Source organism: Embiotoca jacksoni, unplaced genomic scaffold (assembly GCF_022577435.1).
Source record: "Embiotoca jacksoni isolate LCO1_2020_lvr unplaced genomic scaffold, fEmbJac1.0.p SCAF_35, whole genome shotgun sequence".
Classification (NCBI taxonomy): Eukaryota; Metazoa; Chordata; class Actinopteri; family Embiotocidae; genus Embiotoca; species Embiotoca jacksoni.
This window is the reverse complement of record NW_027185387.1, coordinates 1496630-1515878: the sequence shown is the minus strand read 5'-3', so window position 1 is coordinate 1515878 and position 19249 is coordinate 1496630. Positions and strand designations below refer to the sequence as shown.

General features: G+C 45.3%; 1 protein-coding gene across 1 annotated transcript in view; it reads left to right on the top strand.

Annotated features, from left to right (window-relative positions):
• The first annotated feature begins 3467 nt into the window (after nt 1-3467).
• lrp4 (low density lipoprotein receptor-related protein 4) overlaps nt 3468-19249 on the top strand; it is a 63679-nt gene continuing 47897 nt past the window's right edge. Inside the window, 1 exon segment of the mRNA XM_069165798.1 lies at nt 3468-3645. Within this exon segment, the coding sequence (XP_069021899.1) occupies nt 3645 (1 nt within the window). The 5' untranslated portion in view covers nt 3468-3644.

Genomic DNA, 19249 nt, shown 5'->3' with positions numbered 1-19249 from the left:
ATGCGCTAGCCTACGTTTCTGTCGCACGAAAAGAACAAAGGAAATAAATGTATGAGAAAACGGTAAAAAAAACAAAAACGGGACGGCACAAAGTTAATGTTTTTTTTTTAGACATCAGCCCCCCTCACTGCCCCCCCCTCCCCCCCTCCGAAGAGGTCCAAGGTCATTAATGTTGCTATACTGTTAATGTCAACATGTGTTACGCTGAAACGAGTGTAACGATAGCCAGTGTTAAGAGGGCTGTGTCTCTGAGAGACCGGACGGGACGGTGTTTGATCTATTTTTGGTTTCGCTTATCTGCTTGTCAGATTTGACACCGTTAAGTGTTTCAATTCAATTTCTATTTCTATTTCTATTTCTATTTCTGTAGCGCCGAATCACAGCGCAGGTTACTTAACGTCGCTTAACACATGAAAGCCGGAGGGCGCTGACCTCTCAGCTTTTTAAAGCGTGTTTGACAAATGGCCGACTTGTGATGTGGCTCCGTGTCGACGAGGCTCCCGCCGCCGCTCCGGCTCGCGGACTTCTCCGTTTAGCTCGGCGCAAATAAAAATAATTTAAAAAAAAACAACAACAACAACCCACACTTTGAGCTTCGAAGGGCTCCGGACGGATGCAGCTTCCAACCCGGGCGGCGGGAACTATCCGAGGACGACGTGGAATCGGCCTTAATTGGTTGAATTTCAGGCCTCGGTGTGTCAAAACAGTAGTCCGTCTGTGACGGGCCCGTCTGCCGCTCTCGGGAGGCTAAACGGCACCAATTACAGAGCGCGCAGCCAAATTAGAAAGAGCACTTTTTTTTTTTTAAAGACAGGAAGACTTCGGATGACGCACCCCCCCCCCCCCCACCCCACCCCCCATAAAAGTTATGGGGGAGAGAGAGAGAGAGAGAGAGAGAGAAAAGACGGGAGGGAGAGAGGGGTGGGTGGGGGGGAGGGAGGGTGAAGAGGGGATGGTGGAAAGACAAGAATGAGGAGAGAAAAGAGAGGGAGAGTGGGGAAATGAAAAGAAAGAGGCCATTAATTTAGTGCTGTGGGAGGGATCTGAAGGTTACGCAGCGCTCTCTGCCAGGCCCTCCTGGGTTGACTGATGCCTTTGTGAGGAGGCCAGGAACCACACACACACACACACACACACACACACACGCACACACACACACACACACACACACACACACGCACACACGCATGCATGCTCCAAGAAACTTTGGGTTTGTTGCGGCAGGCCAGTTTCAGCAAAATAGACACACACACACACACACACACACACACACACACACAGAAATACACACAGATGGTCATTAATGGGCTTCAAAGTGGGAGCGAAATGGGAAAGCTTTATTTATTTCCTCTCCTGGTCATGCTTCGCTGTGATGTGTCTGGAGATGTGGTGGTTTCTTTTCTGCTGTGGTTGGCAATCAGAGGACTCGGGGATACATGGACCCTTTGTCTGTGTGTGTGTGTCTGTGTGTGTGTGTGTGTGTGTGTGTGTGTGTGTGTGTGTGCGTGTGTTTGACAGTATGGATTTTGGTACATTGTTTTTTGACTGCACAGTTGGAGACTGTATATTCTCACTAAACAGCTGATTAGTACACGTTTCGATGCACGTAATGCTTTTTTTGTTTTGTTTTGTTTGGAGCTTTAAAGGCACTTTCGCGAGTACTTTGTTTTGCCCGAACCGAATTCACGAGACGTGAGAGGGAGAGCGCGGCTCGTACCGAATTTGGTTAGAAATTGTACTTTTAGTAAAGGACTTTTTAGTTTTTTTTTTACCTTATGTTGCAATTTACCTTCATAATCCATCCATCCATCCATCCGTTTTCTCCCGGTTGCCGTGGCAGCAGGTCAAGCTGAACTACCTTAAGATAAGATAGTGGCGGCATTCATTTATTTAACAATACCAATATCCCACAACTACCCCACTTGCATTTATCTGTTCGTTTATCTCCAGGGAGCTATTTTATATATATATTTAGTTTACTCTGTGTTTTAACATCATGTTGAAAAGTTCTCTTTTCATTAAACATATGCTAAAAGGCATTTCATTCAGGTTTTGTGTTACAGGTTTTTTTTTTTTTTTTTTTTTCAAACTATCGGTCGACCCCCCCGGTCCTGACTTTCAGGCGTGTAGACGCCTTAATGTGTTTTCATAGATTCATAATGACTTCTCTGCCATCTCTTCACTTTTTGGACAGTTGGCTCAAATCGTTGCTCTGTTTCTTATGACTAAAACGCACCTCAACACTTACCTACGAGCAAAAAGCTGAAAATGTGACACTTGAATGAAAATGGCATTCTGATCAGATTACAGCCGCGATATTTTTGAGTGACACCTGAATTATTTCTCCGTCAGACGAGCTAATTATAAATGTTCAGCTCACCAAACTCAGCCACTTCTTTAAACAACACTTCATGTCCCTGTCAGCTGTTTTTTTTTTTTTGTTTTTTTAGGGGTTGAGAAGGAACCTTCAAAAAGTTGAATCGCTTTGTCGTTTTATTTAGTCCTCCATGATGATAAATCGTTGTTGTTTTTTTTTTGGACTGTTGGTCGGGACAAAACATTTTAGGCTCCTCCTTGACAGTTAGGAATCATGGGTGGGAATTATTATAATATTTTTTTTTTTTTTTTAACCATTTTCTGACATTTAAAACACCGAACAGCTTATTGATTAATGGAGAGAATAATTGACAGATAAATCAATAAATGACGACGTTTGCTGACGCCAGCCTTCGTATCGGATGGCGTTCTGATTAAATGAGTTGTTGTTTTAGTCAGTTGATCGTCAATGGCCTCATACTTGACTTCATGTCAACTAACGGTTATTTTTGATTAATCTGACCGTTATTATGATTAATCGAAGAACGTCTGAACAGTTTTTGTCCGACCAGCTCTCCAAAAAACCCCAAATATTCAATTTTTTTTTTCTTTTTTACAGTGCAAGACCAGAAAAGCCGCAAATTCTGACATATGTAAACCAGGGGGCATCACATTCTTGGCTTGTTTTCATTCAAATGATTACTAATTACCAACATAGCTGGAAAGTAATTATCCTGCGGTTGACGGGTCCATTAATTGACCGAACGTCGTGGTCCCGAGCCCAGATCAAAATGCGCAATTTACGCGGCGGGGTTGTTATGTTCATGAGTTCCAGACGAGTGGAGTTTACTGCCGCGGCGTAAATCAAATCGCACCGAAGCACGCTAAACGGGTTTTTCAGCACATGGCTGTGGTTTTCTAACGCTTTCGTCGCGCATACCGTAGGATTAAGCGTGGAGCGGTGGAGGAGGGCGAACGTACGTTACGGTTAAAAAAAACAAAAACAAAGAAAGAGTTGGGACGCTGGTGTCGTCAACATTCAGGTGGATTCGTGGGTTCGCCGTGTTTGTTGTTTTGTTTTGTTTTGTTTTTTTCTCACCGTCCCATCTGCACACTCGAACGGCGAACGCGTCCCGATTCATCTCCGAAAAAAAACCCCTTCTGCTTGTCTTTGTGCCGCAGGTGTTCGGGGCAGCGCCGAGTGCTCCTGCGGGAGGAACCACTTCACGTGCGCGGTCAGCGCGTTCGGGGAGTGCACCTGCATCCCGGCGCAGTGGCAGTGCGACGGAGACAACGACTGCGGGGACCAGAGCGACGAGGACGGATGCAGTGAGTCCACCTCCTCTCTTTCTTTTGTTGTTGTTGTTGTTGTTTTACCATCTCCTTCCGCTGTTCCTCTTTCTTCTGTCGTTCCCTTATTATTGATCCGCTGTGGACGAAGCAGATGGCGGAGGCGGGGTGGGGGCGGGGGGGAGGGAGGGAGCACACAAAGAAAATCTCATCGGCTAAAAACCTCCGTGTTGATTTCGACCTCCTGAAGATGAAGATATCGAGCTGGTCTTGAGGTCAAAAGTACTGAATTGAAACACACCTGCGTGTTTGATCCCTCGATGATCCGTGTGTCTCGCTCTCAGTTTCCTCGGCGATGAAAGCGACGGTCGCCCAGTTAGAGTTTGTCAACAAATTTTGCTCGTAAGTCGTCCCTAATTAGTTTGAGGGAAAAAAAAAAAAAGATCTACGACGTATCGGATTATATTATCGTAAACTTTTGAACCTCAAACCCTTTTTGTCAATGAAAAGTAGCGGTCTGTCTGGATTATAACCGTTCGCAGTAATGGTGTAATCTTTTAAGACGATCACAAACGTTCATATTGACAATGTTTTGACGCGGTACGACGAACCGTTGATGTTCATCACTGCCGAAGTTTTAACGCCGTCCGTTACGTTCATGCTTTAAGTATAAACGTGTAACGCTCGCTCTGTTGCAATTGTGTTTTTCTTGAAAATGAATACCTAAATATATCCAGTACTTTGTCGTTCTCGTCAGAAATATGAAGAAATGTTGTAATATTATTTTAGGCCCGTATGGTTCAGTCTTCAGTAACCAAGCTTCTCAAATGTTGAATATTGTATTGACACGAGCAGCTGTAAAATTTGGATTTACGAAGCTAAAATCTTCCAAAAGGTGACGTGATCCCCCCAAAAAAGCGTTAACCGACCACCGACACGTTTTTTTTTATCCCAGCTTAAAGGCATATTTTGGTTAAGTACCCAACTTAGACGTGTGTTATTGCTGTATTTGACATTTATGAATGAAATTTGAACATGTACCCAGGACATTTCTGTATTAAAAAAAAAATAAAAAAAATTGATTTAACCAAACTTGAAGTTTAACCAGCTTGCCCAGACGAGGTTGTAAAAAGTAAAACTGTCATTTGCTCACCGCTGAATATTACCCCCCCCTCCCCACTCCCCCTCTCCCTCTTTCGAGCAAGGCATTAAACTGCCAACCGCTCCGCGACGGGGCTCCGGTAGTTCTTGGCAGCTCCGCGGCGAAAATTTGCGTAACCGCGTGACTTCTGAATTTGAACTGTGAAGGTAAAAAGTGTGCCGAGGGCCGAGTTTTTCCTGCATAAATAGTGTAGAAGAGTCGAGGGAAAAAAAAAAACACACAAAAAAAAAAAGAAGCTATAATTGAGCTCATATGGATCCCATCGTCACCCAGTGAAACGGGGAGCGGGTCACCGGTCCGGCGGGGTAAGGTAGTGCTGCCGGAGCCGAGACGCTCCGCGCGGTGCGTGCCCCCGTGCAGAAAAAAAATAAATACGCTTGAGTGACTTTTGGCTCCCGACAAAGTTTTTTTTGGCTGGAGGAGGGGGGAGGGAGGGAAGGGGGGGGGGGGGAGGGAGGAAGGAGGGATTGTTCTTTGGCAGCCGACGCGGACCGGAGTATTTTTATTTATTTTTTTTCCTGCAGAGCACGTCAGTTTGTCAAGTGGAGATCTTCAGCGCTCCCTCCTTTTACAATTCTGTGTATCGATGCGGGACGTCAACGAGAGCATCTTCTTCTTCTTCTTCTTTTGTTTTTTTGTTTTGTCTCTGTTCTTCTTCCTTTTTTTGTTGTTGTTGTTTTTGTTTGACGCTTGTGTTTTATGTGCGCCGACGTTCCTTCTCCATCAATCTCCCCTCCGTCACATTAAGCTACTTAAGGGGTCGGGAGAAATGAGGGTCGGGGTGGGGGGGGGGCGCTTAAGTGTTATTGATCCCCGGCCGGTTTTGAACGTCCGATCGCCGCGCATCGACCCGCCGGCTGCGTTGCTTCTTCAGGGAGGACGCGTCGGAGGCGAGCTGACGGATATCGGAGCGTCCGGCTGGACCTCCCCCCCCCCCCCCCCCCCCCCTTAATCCATTAGTACCGTAGATCCTCCCCCGCTCGTCGGGACGCTCCTTCCCTTGGACCCGCTCTCGGTCAATCTCGCAACCGCGGCGCTTGTTTTCGCAGAGATTCACGGTGTTGCGGTGGCCGGCCAATGAAATAAAATAAATAAATAAATAAATAAACAAAACGCAGATATTGCCACGCGAATGCAACTTCATTAGCGAGATCCAAAACATCGTCCGTGCCAAAACTCCCGTCTCCGCACGTCAAGCTCATTTAATTACGAAGCCACTTAGCTGTAAAATTGCAAATCAGGGCAAAGAAACCTTGTCAGATTATTCGCTGGTTAATATTTTAATCTGAGCACTCGTTGGCAGCCTGGACGGCGATGACACCATTAATCATCAACAAACTGAACATTTAATGAGTATCGGTGGCATTTATCAAGAACAAACACCAAACGTTCTCTTGTTTTAGATGCCGTGACCTCTCCGGGCTTCTGGATCATCTTTACAATAAATAATTGAATCTGTAGCTCCAAAATTCAGCCAGAATATTCATCAGACAAAAAAAAAAAGACGCTGACACCACAGACTGTGTATTAAAAGTGTTCGTAGCTCCCGGATCTGAAGAATGAGGCCGACGCAGAAGAGCCTTTAAGCTGCGATACCGCAGACCGGCCACTAGAGGTCGTCTCCAAAAAGCCTCCATTGACTCCCATTCAACTCGCCTCGAAGTCAATAGACGTTCTCCCCGAGCTATCCCCGTTTTGTTGTCTTAAGTCTCTCCTTTATTATTCGTTTTCTGGCGGCCCGTCTGAAAACAGTCCCGTCATCAACCAGAAAAAAAGACTTCAAAGAACCGTGGTTTTTTTTGGGGGGGGGGGGGGGGGCGTGTCTTTTTGACCGACGGGCCGCGTGGCTCCAAACTGTCAGAACGAGAGCAAGACGGCGCCGGCCAAAATCTGAACTATATATCGGTCGCCGCTCGGCCAGAACATAAACGTCAAACTTAAAGTATATGACGTGTTTATTTAAATAGTCCCTTTATAAGCGAAAGACGCATTTTCTCAGAAACGATTTAAGTTCCTCGGGTTTGATTTTTAAAACTAAACAAAAGTCTTCGTCAGTTGAAACCTCTTTTCATTCAGACCACACAGAGGTGTGCCTGTGCGCGTCGCTGACCAAAAAAAAAAAAAAAAAAATCAAAGCCCACGCGACTCTGCTTCGATTACGCCGATTAAATCAGGCGTCGCGTCGTTAAAAAAAAAAACCCGAGAGAAATTTTTATGGTTTTCAACAACGTTTGCTAAACAAGGTGAATAATTTGATTTATGGAGTTTCAGCGTCAACGCCCGGCGGAGAGCGAGTTCTTTCCACGATTCAGCAGGATCGACGGACGTCTGCGACCGTGAGAGCTTTAGACTCGCGGCGAACGCGCACACACGCACGCACACACACACACACACACACACACACACACACACACACGCACACACACACACACACACACACACACACACACACACACACACACACACACACACACACACAGCCTTTTTTTTTTTTCTGCCGAGTCGTAACGGAGTAATTTGTGGCATTCGAGACTTGGTTTGAACTTTTAAATGGTTTATCATTCATACCAATTTAACAAATTTCAGGACAGAGCACGATTGTCTTGAATCACCCAGGAGGAATGTGTGTGTGTGTGTGTGTGTGTGTGTGTGTGTGTGTGTGTGTGTGTGTATCTCCGGAGGATGGGAGCAGAGGCAAAGTGGCCGACTGAGTCTATGAAGCTGTCTGTGTAAACGTCTGATCTAATTATGATGTGGAAATCATGTGGAAATTGTAGTGCAGTTGTGGCTGTTGTCTCTTTCTGTGTGTGTGTGTGTGTGTGTGTGTGTGTGTGTGTGTGTGTGTGTGTGTGTGTGTGTGTGTGTGTGTGTGTGTCTAAGTAAGTGTGTGTTCTGGCAACTCGTGCTTATGTTCTCCCAGATAAAGTTTCATAGCTGCACAGAGACCAAAGAAGAGTTTGACGAGGGACTAAGAGGAGGATGTAAGAACACTTTCAGTGCAGATGTGTGTGTGTGTGTGTGTGTGTGTGTGTGTGTGTGCGTGTGCGTGTGCGTGCAGGATAAAGTACGTGTGAATGTTAGTGTAGGAAAGCAGTCGCCGTTCCGGTGGAGGTGAGGAAGGAAATGGACTTTACAGCCACGGTGTTTCTCCTCTTCAGCCTCCGTAACACGGACCTGTTTATACTGGACCTCAGCGGGAGGAGTGCCTGGCGCTGCCTGATCGTAAATCTGCCTGTTTTAAGAAGAAAAACAAAAACATTTCAAGTTATAGGTCCGCACCAGTGTGTGCGCAGTTTTTTTTTAGTTTTTTTTTTAACTACGAGTCACATGGCGCTCACATTTCCACATGGGCCATTTCTGAAATGACCGCATCGAAAATTATCCCCACCTGAACTCCGCCGACCAATTCCCCTCGAGCTTTAAGCGGACGTAGCCCAGATGTTCGTCCCCTTCGACGGTGTCTTCGACTTTTCGCGACTCTGATAGGGACCGTAGATGCGAATTATAGTCTCTGCAGGTCTGAATCTACCTCGGGGCGACTTTCAAAGCTGCATACATCCAGAATAAGTCCGCCAGGCGGCCAATCGGACGCCGGCTTGGTAGCACAGGAGCTGAAGTGAAGAAACAGTAGTTACTGGACGTAACTGCAGTTCTATGAGTACGTCGTTGTCATAAATAATATGGCCGCCGCGGGACCTCGCTGACAATGTCGCATTTTACGTTTTATTTATTTATTTATTTATTTTGCCCGAACGACCCTCGAGCCGTCCGCTTCGTCCCGTCCTGACGTATCGACCGACCGGCGAAGTCGGCGGTCTCTTTAAAAAAAAAAAAACTTTGAACATCTCTTGACTACATTACGTCTTCAAAGTGCCTCGACTTGAAATGACCACGGGTATCCACGGCGACGTTGTCATCGTCAAGGACGGGGCGGCTAATTAGCCCCGATGAAATTTAATGAAGGCGTAACTCACGGACGTTTCATCAAATTAACAACAACCCCCCCTCCCCCCCCCCCCGCCCCCTCATCGATATGGCTGTCTGAGCTAAAGGGGGGTGGGGAGGGGGGGTATATATTGTTTATGTTCTTGGCAGTCAGCTTCACGTCCATAAACGCCCCGTGGATCTGGTTCCTATGGAAACGGCAGCGAGGGGCTTTTTGTGGCGAAGGTTGCGCAAGTCAGGAGCTGAAGTGGAGAAAGAGAGAGAGAGGGAGTAAAAAAAAATAAAAAAAAAGGGAAGGACGAGGAAACAGATGCTCTTCTGTTAACGCTCGTCTCCTGAACAGGAGTCACAGTTTCGTATTTGGAATAAAAAAAATTCAAAGCCAGATGAGAACAAGTTTAGTTTTTCTGCGTTATATTGTTGGAACCAAAATGTCATTTGTGGACGCTTCACTTGTCGGCAGCGAGATTCGCTGTTCAATTCAGATATTAAAATCGAAGGAAGTCCCATCACAATTCACAGTGTTCAAAGCTCTCTGTTATTCTGAACCAGCAAATATTTGCCATCTTTTTGCCAAATGATTTAATTGCGGAATAGATTAACAAAATAAATTCTGTTTATTCCCCCCCCCTCTCTCTTTTGTAACGTGGATGTTGTTTATCGTACCGACGGGAAACTTGCTTTGGTCCAAAAATGTATTCCATCGGCGAGTTTTGAAGTTGAGCGACCCCTGGTGGCGTCTCCGGAGAAATCCCGTCGTTCAGATGGCGTCGATATAATGCGAGTTTTTTTTTTTTTATCCTTGATCGGGGGGGGGGGGGGTGGCGGCTAGGATTGATGGTTCAGTGGAAAAAAAAAGAAAAAAAAAAGACCCGAGTTCGAGACCCGTGTTCACTTCCCGTTTCCGACCACGAGTCCGGACACATTTTTTTTTGTCTTTCTCCAAAAACGCCCTTCGCTGTTGCCGTGACGACGAAAGGAACAAGGAATCTACAACAGCGCCGATCCGAGTCGTCATTTTTTTTTTCCCCCCTCCAACTTAAGCCGGACCGGCCTGCCACTTTATTATTCTGCCGTCAGCTTCGTGCTCTTTAATGCGAAAAACAATGTCGGCTGAGATTGATTCTCCCACGATGCAACCAGACCGGCGCTTCACCGTCCGACGGGGGGGGACGGGGGGGGGGGGGGCCCTCTCGAACTCCGCGGGCACCTCGGCCGACAGCCTCTGGGCTTTATTTTGCCTTCGCCCCCCGCGTCTTATCTGGGCTTTCACTTCTCCCGACCTTTCTTTCCTCGGCTTCGAGGCAAAGCGCGAGTTATTAACGCGCGCCGTTGCGGGATGTTCGTCAGAACTGCGACGGCGGCAGATGAAGAGGCGATGGGGCTCGCACGATCTGAGGCGATACGTCTTCTGTTATTTCACCGTTCGTCTCCTCCACATGCTCATCGTCCTCCCCGCACTGTTTCAGGTCAACCTCCAAGTTAGTCCTCTCTCTCTCTCTCTGACTCTCTCTGCATTTCACTTACACTGAGAGAGAGAGACACACACACACACACACACACACACACACACACACACACACACACACACACACCTTTGGAGTCCTGCTGAGTTGAAAGCGGATGAGGTTGTGAAAGAGTAAATGATTTCGGCTAGTGGGGAGACGGGTGCAGAGGACAGATGTGAAGGTGTGTGTGTGCATGTGTGTGTGTGTGTGTGTGCGCGTGTGTGTGTGCGTGCGCGTTGTCGAGGGTGGATGTGAGATGAAATGGAAGAGGAAAATCTCTGTTGTGCGTGATTGAAAGCGCCGCATGACGCTCGGCTTCCTCTGCTGTCGGCTCGCAGGAGTCTGTGAGGTTTTGGGAAACGGGTGTGTACTAAAAAGTCACACACACACACACACACACACACACACACTCTCTGTCAGGAATACACTCTGACCAACTTGTGAGGACCCTCCTTCGGATGCATTTCAGAGTGTCTGCCGGGTGTAACCGGGCCTCTCGGTGGTGTTATGTTTACCATAATGCATGAGAGGGAATCCATTTGAACGACTCACCGACTCGGCATTTGAGACTCTGCGACTGTAAATATTTTTGATAAAAAATGTGAAATCCTTTGCAGGTTTTTTTTTTTTTTTTTTATACAAGTAACTTTATAAATGTTATACAAATTGGTTAGTCCTTAACATTGGGTTGAAGCGCAAGGAAAAACAGAATTAATCACCTTTTTCTGCAAAGGGGAAAAGGCTGATTTCTTTCATTCTATTTTTTTTATTGTCATCAGTTGCCTAGCAACAGCTTTAGACCCGATTAGACTGTTATCCGACTGTTGAACAGCCGGTGTCGTAACACATCCGCCCCGAATACAGGGGCTTATTAAACCTGCTATTGAGTTGAGGATGCTGCATCGCCTTATTTTTTTTTTTAATTGATCCGATGCTCAGAAGACGAGGTGGCCCGAAGGTCCCATTTATTACGACCTCTAGTGGTTTTGTAGTCATTGTGACGGGAGGAAGTCAGGTGACGTAGCATAAAGCAGAGGTAACTCACTTATTTCAACCCAAACCATGAAGCAGGAGATGGGGCACGCATTTCCAATATTTGCTCAGTGGTTATAATCTAGTTAAACTAGTTTCATTTCAGTTCTTTTAAAGGTGTTAAAGTCCCAAAAATATAATATCTGAGTTTAATTAAATTAAATTTTGTCTTCATTTTTCTTTTTTCTCAACGCCTGTAGTCACTTAAATCCAAACGCGTCATACTTTTAGCACAAAATTGAAGTCAATTAAAACTTTGATTAGGACGCAAATTTCTAACTTCTCACCAGATCAGTTTTCTGACGGCAAAACTGCGGCTTTTTAAAAAAAAAAAAATTTAAATTTTTTTTTTTAGGAAGGTAACTCTACACGGAGACCACGACTCTTAATCTCCAGGAGCCCGTATTTGATTCTGTGTTCGTTCGGAGGAAGTTTATCTTTCGAGAGGCTTCGGGTGTATTTCTGCTTTTATTAAACGACGTCTAATCCTGACGCTTTTAACCCGAGATCCAATTTAAAAAACTATAGTCTCTTGAACAAAACAAAACAAAAAAAAAACGAGCGACCACTGTGTCCTTGCGCCGGAGGTCTAAAACCGAGCTCTCACAACGATACAAACTCCCGCACGCACACATAAACCAACCTCCCCCCCCTCCACCAAAAAAAATAATAATAATAAAGAAATACCCCCTCTGTCCTTTTAATCCGCCACTCCGCCGTCTCAGCCAATCACAGAGCAGCTGCGACTGCAGGAGCTCAGCTGATCCGAAAAGCAGGAGCGGAGAAGATTAGGACCGCTGTGTCACTTTCTCCCTCCGTCCCTTCATCTCCTCCGTCCCTCCGTCCTCGCCTCCTCCGACCGCGGGACGCCCGCGCACCCGAATCATTTCACTTCTTCTTTTATTTTATTTTTTTTAACCCGAGACTTTTTCTCATTTATTTCTCCCCATGTGGCTGAATTTCTCCCGGCGCTCAGTTCCTGTCTCTCTCTTTTTTTTTTGTCTTCCCCCGTCCCTCTTGTTTGGTTTCTTTTCTGTCGGAGGATTTGACCGTCGTTGTTTGTACACATTAGCATAATCCTCTCTCTCTCTCTCTCTCTCTCTCTCTCTCTTTCTTTCTATCTCTTTTTTTTTTTTTTTTTTTTCTCCTCCATCCAACGCTCTGTCCTTCTCCCCCTCCGCCTCCCTCCTCAATATTTACTCCCCCGCTCGGTAAACGAGGCGGGCACACTTGTTCACGCAGCAGAGGACATGATTGGAGGCTGATTGAGGGCAGAGAAAGTGACAGAAGCGCGAGGAGCGACAAAAGAGCCCGTTGGTCCGACGCCCGGCTTCACCTTCTTTGTGAATCTTGCACAGACTTGTTTGAGGAGGTTTTAAATGTTCCGCGCGCAGCTGAGCGCGTCCTTTTAAAACCCCCTTTAAAGTATTACGGTTATTATGACACGTCAAAGGGTTCGGCGGTGAAGTTCAAGCGGTCCGTTTGGAGCTTTGATTTGGATTTGGGAGTTTGTTTACAGATTATGTCAACAGGAAATCAACTGAAGAAAACATGTTCTCAAACAAACACGCCAAAAAAACAAAACAAAACAAAGAGACGAAAATAAATAGTGAGAATGCAGTTATTTCATTTTCTTGGTCTGCTGTGGTGGAAAACTACCAAACAAGCAGTTTCAATCACTTAACTTTGAACTTTGTAAGAAGTCTTTTTTTTTTTTTTCTTACACATTTTTTGACTTTTTCATTGACCACACGCTTAATCGAGGAAATAGTCAGCTAATTAAATGATAATAAAGATGTACGTTTAGTTGCAGCCCGAGAATAATATCGTCAGCACACAATTTCTGTGAGGCCGCCACCTATTGGTAGGACTCGGTACTGACCTTCGACGCATCCGGGGCACCGACCGACGTGCTTCGATTCCAGCTGGTCTGGCAAAACGCTTTTTTCATTTGGTACCGAATTTTTTTTTTTCTTTAGTTTTTTTTCAACGGCATCCATCAGTAACACTGTGTCATAAAATTGCCTTTGAAGTCACATCGTACCCGTTTTATTTAAACCGGTTACAGTCTTTATTTGCGTTGCTCATCCAGCTCATCATTCATCGTCGGCTGCAGTTGCGGTTTTCGGGCCTCGTTCTTGTCGGCTCTCTCCTCGTCGTATTTATCTGGATTTTCACCAGCCTTGTATTAACATGTTGCTACATCCTCAGTAGATTTGCGGGCCTCCGCAGTGCTTTGCCAGGTGACATTGGATTTGGCAGCACAAGCTTAAGCCTGGTTTATCTTCTTTTTATTTTTTTTATTTTGCTTGGCAACCCTGTGTTGTTTTGTCAGAGACTCTGCCCACACGTCGGTCTCATTGAACGAAAAGGGAGGGAGGCTGTGTTGACGCAGCGCTCATGTTTGTCGAACGCGGCCTAAAATCTGCCGGCTTAACGCCGCACCTCTCGGCGACGGGTTGGATCGTAGCGTGCCATCGGTTTTATGAAAATACGCGAGTCCGAGTTAAAACAAACAACAACAAAAAAAACATCAATAAGGAGCTTTTTACGTTTAAACAGGAAAACAAATAATTGGAAAAAAGATCATTGCAAGTTAATTGCAAGTCGGCATCGTTTTGAGTTTGGGAATGGCAAAAAAAAAAAAAAAAAAGTGACAAATCGGTGTTTGTCAAATATATGAAGAAAGTGACAGCTGGAAATAAAAAATTAAAAAATACTTACGCACTTTTGCTCTGCAATTTAATTAACGACACGGTTTACAATAATTCATCCGGGTTTCTTGACAGGCAGACAAAATAAACAATTTTGCAGATATCATCACCTTAGGCTCCGAGAACTCGCGGTATGCATTCTTCACCGTTTGACATTTTATGGGCTAAATAATTAATAGTCTAATAAAAAAAAATAACGATTGATGAGATTAATAGTCGCGAGGTTTAAAAAAAAAAAAAAAAGAGGCGGAAAAGATACACAGAGGGTTTACGCAAGCGGATTAGCTCTTTTTCAGCTCTGACGGTATTGTTAATGAAAAACAAATTTACATTGCCAGGCAACAACAATTACACAGGTGTGATTTTTTTTTTGTTTTTTTTGTAGATGTTAATCCGCCAACATGCTTTTCACTTTGCTGTTTTTTTTGCACACGGAGAACTCCGTGAACCCGAAGCTTCCTCTCTAATCTTTGGAGAACTCGTAATGATGAGAAGTTGTTCTTCCGCTGTTTCCATTTTGCTTTTGTGTTTTATTTATTTTTTTTTTTTCTGGTGAGCAGATGAACTTGTTGATCGTCCCGCCGGCAGTCACAACACAGGTTTTTTAAGTGTTCTGAAGTAGGCGCACGCAATTCATCCGATTGTGACATAACCAGACAGACGACCGCGGCCGTGCTTGCTCGGGTTGAGTGTGTGTGTGTGTGTGTGTGTGTGTGTGTGTGTGTGTGTGTGTGTGTCTCTTGTGTGTGCCAGACTCCACGTGTGTGTGCACGTTCGTTACCTGCCCTGAGCTCCTCTCGAACTCTCCTATTGTCTCTAATCAAAGGCCCGCTGGCACGCGGACTCCCGTCTTTTTGTCCCGCTGTTGGCGCGAGGACGGTTGTTTTGATCCAGAGCGAGACATCTCGACAACGGCCGGACAGATTAGTAAACCGTTTGATGTGAACGTTCCCCCGGTAGTGTTGATTTTAGCGACTCTGATCAGGGCGCAATTTAACAAAAGATACAGAAATATGACAGGCATGACATTTACTGAGCAAATTCATGGGTCCGTAATAGACTAGGTTTTAAATGTCCCGTGACCTTTTCAATACTGAAAACGTCAGGACGGAGCTATATCTGGTTGTCACGCTTAAAGACTTTGCAGGTTGTAGGGGATCCGAAACTGACTTAATGTCTTCTCTTGCTTGTAAAAAAAAAAAAAAAAAATCTATCAAAACATCAATCAAGACTTATGTGTCACTTTTTCATACATTTTGGTGCCGTTCAAAGTGCCTAACGGATGATTGACAGGCCAATAATAAGACAGACAGTTGTGCATCCGGAAAATGAAATAAGTTTCAGGACAATTTAAAGACAAAATGAATAACAAATTGAAAGCAAAAAAGAGAATTTAAAAAAACAACTTTAAGACCAAGCGGCAACCAGCTGTGACGTCACCCGTCGGTTTGTGAACGTTATGAAGCCTCCGGTTCAGATTTTGGCCGCCGCCATCTTTGCTGGTTTGGAGCTGGAAGTGACCATATTTGGACGAGCGAGCGGGGTCAGACTCGATCTGGTTGGAAACCCGGCGATACGACGTCCCGCCCTCCGATAGCCGCAACCCGACTGCACCACAGGCCTGTCAGTCAAAGAGACACGCCCCTCAAAAACACATCTTTCTGAGGCTTATTTTGTAACTAACGACGTGATTATGTGGAGCCGACCTCTAGTGGCACGCGGTGGTATCGCAGTTTAGGACGCTCCCGCATCGGCCTCATTTTTTTCAGAGCCGAAAGCGACGTCCACGTTTAAATACAGTCTATTTTTGAGATAATAGATAACGTAGAAGATAGAGTAAAAGCTAAAATAACAGTAAGTGTAGTGAAAAATATATATTTTTTAATAAATTCAAAGGTCTTTTGAAGCCGTTTCCCTTTTGCTGCTTTTTTTTTTTAAATTTATTTATTTTACGTCTCCTTTAGACAATTTCCATCTCACCCTTCTTTATATCTGCAAAAGCTAATCATCCCGAGTGCAATACGCAAAGAGACGTATTACCTGCTGCAAGTGGCTGTCCAGATGTCAGGAAAGTTAACGTTAAGAGGAAATGACGACCTCATTTAGCGAGCGACACAAAACCCTAATAGTCATATAATGCCCTGATTAGACTGCTCTCGAGTATTTCCTGTCATTCAGCCTCATAAGATGAAAATGTGTGGGTTGCGTGGACGGCGGCGCTTGAGTGTTGCTCAACGGAGCCGAGCACTCGGCACAGATTCGTCATGGCAACAAGCAAACGTTTCTGCATTAATCTGCCGTGATGGACAGTGAAACGTCTCGTGAAGATGATGTCGTGTCGAGTCGTGCGCACACACACGCACACACACACACACACGCACACGCACAAACACACACGTCTGCAGTTCATTCAGTAAAACTGCTGTTTTGATGTACTTTATTTTTATACTTGAACCCGTCTGTATACTTGAACCCGTCTGTATTTCAGAGGGAAATATCACACTTTTATTAAACTGCTTTTTTATTTGCCAGCTATAGTTGGAGGTTGAAGATGTTACTCGCAAACCGCTCGATCGGATTGTAAAATACGATGCGTAGCTGGTAAGATAAGGAAGTATATTGTGTTTATTAGAGCAACTTTCACAAAGCAAACGTCACAAAGCGCTTCAGGAGAATGACGTCGTATTAATAAATGTAATTATTGATACCACGGTAATAAAACGGTAACAAAAACTGTTAAAAACTGTTTTTACTTTTTCTATATTTTCTCTGCCACTCGACCTCATAACGATTTGCAGTTCTATGATTTTTCAAAACAGACGGTTAAAAACTAAAAAGTAACTAAAAAAAGACGGATCAATCCTCTTCGGTCGCCTGTTTTGACTTTTTTGTTGTTGTTGTTTTGTTTGTTTTTTTCGTTCGCCCCAGCCGGCTACGATAAATACGGTAAACGAGCGAGGCCGCCGCCGGACAATCAATTTTCGGCGGGTTCGCGAACGGGTTCGCGGCGCCGCGGCCCGGCCAACCCGCGAGGTTCCGTTTTTGTCGGGGGGGGGAGGTCGGGAAGAAAGCGCCGTCACGCGGGCCGCCGGCGGACACACGCTGCCAACAAAAACTCGGCTTGGCAGCGCCGCTCTGCTCCGGCGGCCTGAAATATGCTCTGGCTGCCGACCAGAGCTGCATGGAATCAGATAAGCCACCTCTGTCGGGGGAATCGGCCAGGGGAGGAAAACAAAGAGGAAGTCGGGGGAGGAGGAGGGGGTTTGCACTCGTAAACTACCCAAAAAAAAAAAAAATCTGCTTTTTTTTTTCGCCTGCAGGAGAATAAAAATAAAATAAAGACAGCACTCAATCAAGATTCAAAGAAAAACACGACAAGAGACTCAGAATCAAAATCAGAATCTCCTTAACATGCGAGAACATGAATAGTTTCGCCGCAGCGTCAGAAGTGAAGAAATGAGGTTTTGCCTTCGTGCTCTCTCTCTCTCTCTCTCTCTCTCTGCCTTCGGCCCGTTTCAACAGTCGTTAATCAGTTCCAATTAAAAATTTGTATTGTAACTACTTAGATTAAATACTTGTGGTTCAGACTGTAAACTTGTCAATCACGGCGAAGCCGCGGCAGCCGATTGAAATCTAACGATGTCTAACGCGCGTGAACGTGAGCGGCCGTCTGCTGGACGTCACCGCTTCCCGATACGCGCGCGTCCTTTAATGCCAGCGTGCATCATTTCACTTTAAAAAAACAAAAAACAAACCAAACAAAACAAGTATCGCCGAATCTCTCGCGTCTTGTTCGACTCGCAGGCTCTCTTCTCTCGGGAGCCCACATCTGGTTTTCCTCTCCCCGTCTCCCGTCCGTCCGTCCGTCCGTCCGTCCCCCCCCCCCCCCCCGTCCGTTGAGACGGCGCGATAAGCGACGCTTAGGCAGATATATTAGTCCCATTAGAGCCGTTTGATTCAGCTGCTCCACGGTAAGGAGGAGGCCATTAACGCCGCTGCTCAAGGCCACTCGGAGACGGCCACATGCATCTTCATAAAGACAGCGACGCGCACGCACACACACACGCACACGCACACACACACACACACACACACACGCACACGCACACACACACGCGCACACACGCACGAGCGTGTTCGAGTCAGACTCTCGATGCGGTCGATGAGCCCGTGAAATCAACACAGCTCGTGATATCCAGTTGTAAATATCTGGAAATCATGAAAAGAAAGTTCTTGGGTCCGAGTCTGCGGCGACTTTCGAGGACAAAGACAAGGTCGCCCGTTCGCCCGCTCGCACGTTTTCTCGGCACCACCCCCGGGGACGCGTTGCCACGCACGTAGCTTCGGCTTCACTTCGCCCCAGTTGTTTTTTTTTATTTATTGTTTTTTTTTTATATTTTGTTTCTGGGAATTTAGCTTTCGTTACAACGGACGGACTTTTTTATTTTTCGCAGCACTGAAAAGGAAAAAAAAAAACTCGCACGGGATTGATTTCTTTTCAGAAACGGTGTCTCTGCAACTCAATAATTCAGACCTGCCTCAAATATTCAATCCGCCCTTTTTTTTTTTTTTTTTTGATATATCGGGGTCGAGGCAGAAAGCTCGCAGCGGCACAGAGACGCCTGCGTGTCGAACGCGAGTATTTCACCGCAGGAGCTCTCGTATCGGTTTTCTGTTTCAGTCCAGAACGAGTCGGTCCAACCTCCATCATCGCTTGTCATCCCTTCAGGAAACAGTTCCTCCCAGTCCAGATCTCTTTCATTCCTTTTGGCTTCGTGTTTGACACGAAGAGACGACCACACGCAGACGCACACTTGTTTTGGTTCTCTCAAATAGGACTGAAAGTAGTGATTATATTTTCATGATTGATTAATCTGTTGATTGTATGTTTCCCAAAGCCAAAGGCGGAGCTCTTAAAGTGTCTTGTTTTGTCCACAAACAAAAGATATTCGGTTTATTATAATGGAGGAAACTGAAAATATTCACATATAAGGAGCTGGAATCGGAGAATTTTAGTATTTTTCTATTAACAAAAAAAAAGAAAAAAAAGACTCAAAGCATTTTATTGATCATGAAAATAGTTTCAGATCATTTTTCTGTGGATTAACTGCAAGTCCCACTTGTGATGATGGGACTTGTAGTTGTGTGTGTGTGTGTGTGTGTGTGTGTGTGTGTGTTGTCGTATGACCTTAAACATGTGCGAGTCCATGTGGGAACCGACTCACACAAGTAGATAATAAAAAATAAAATAAATAAGCAAAATCAAGGTTGGATCAGCCGCT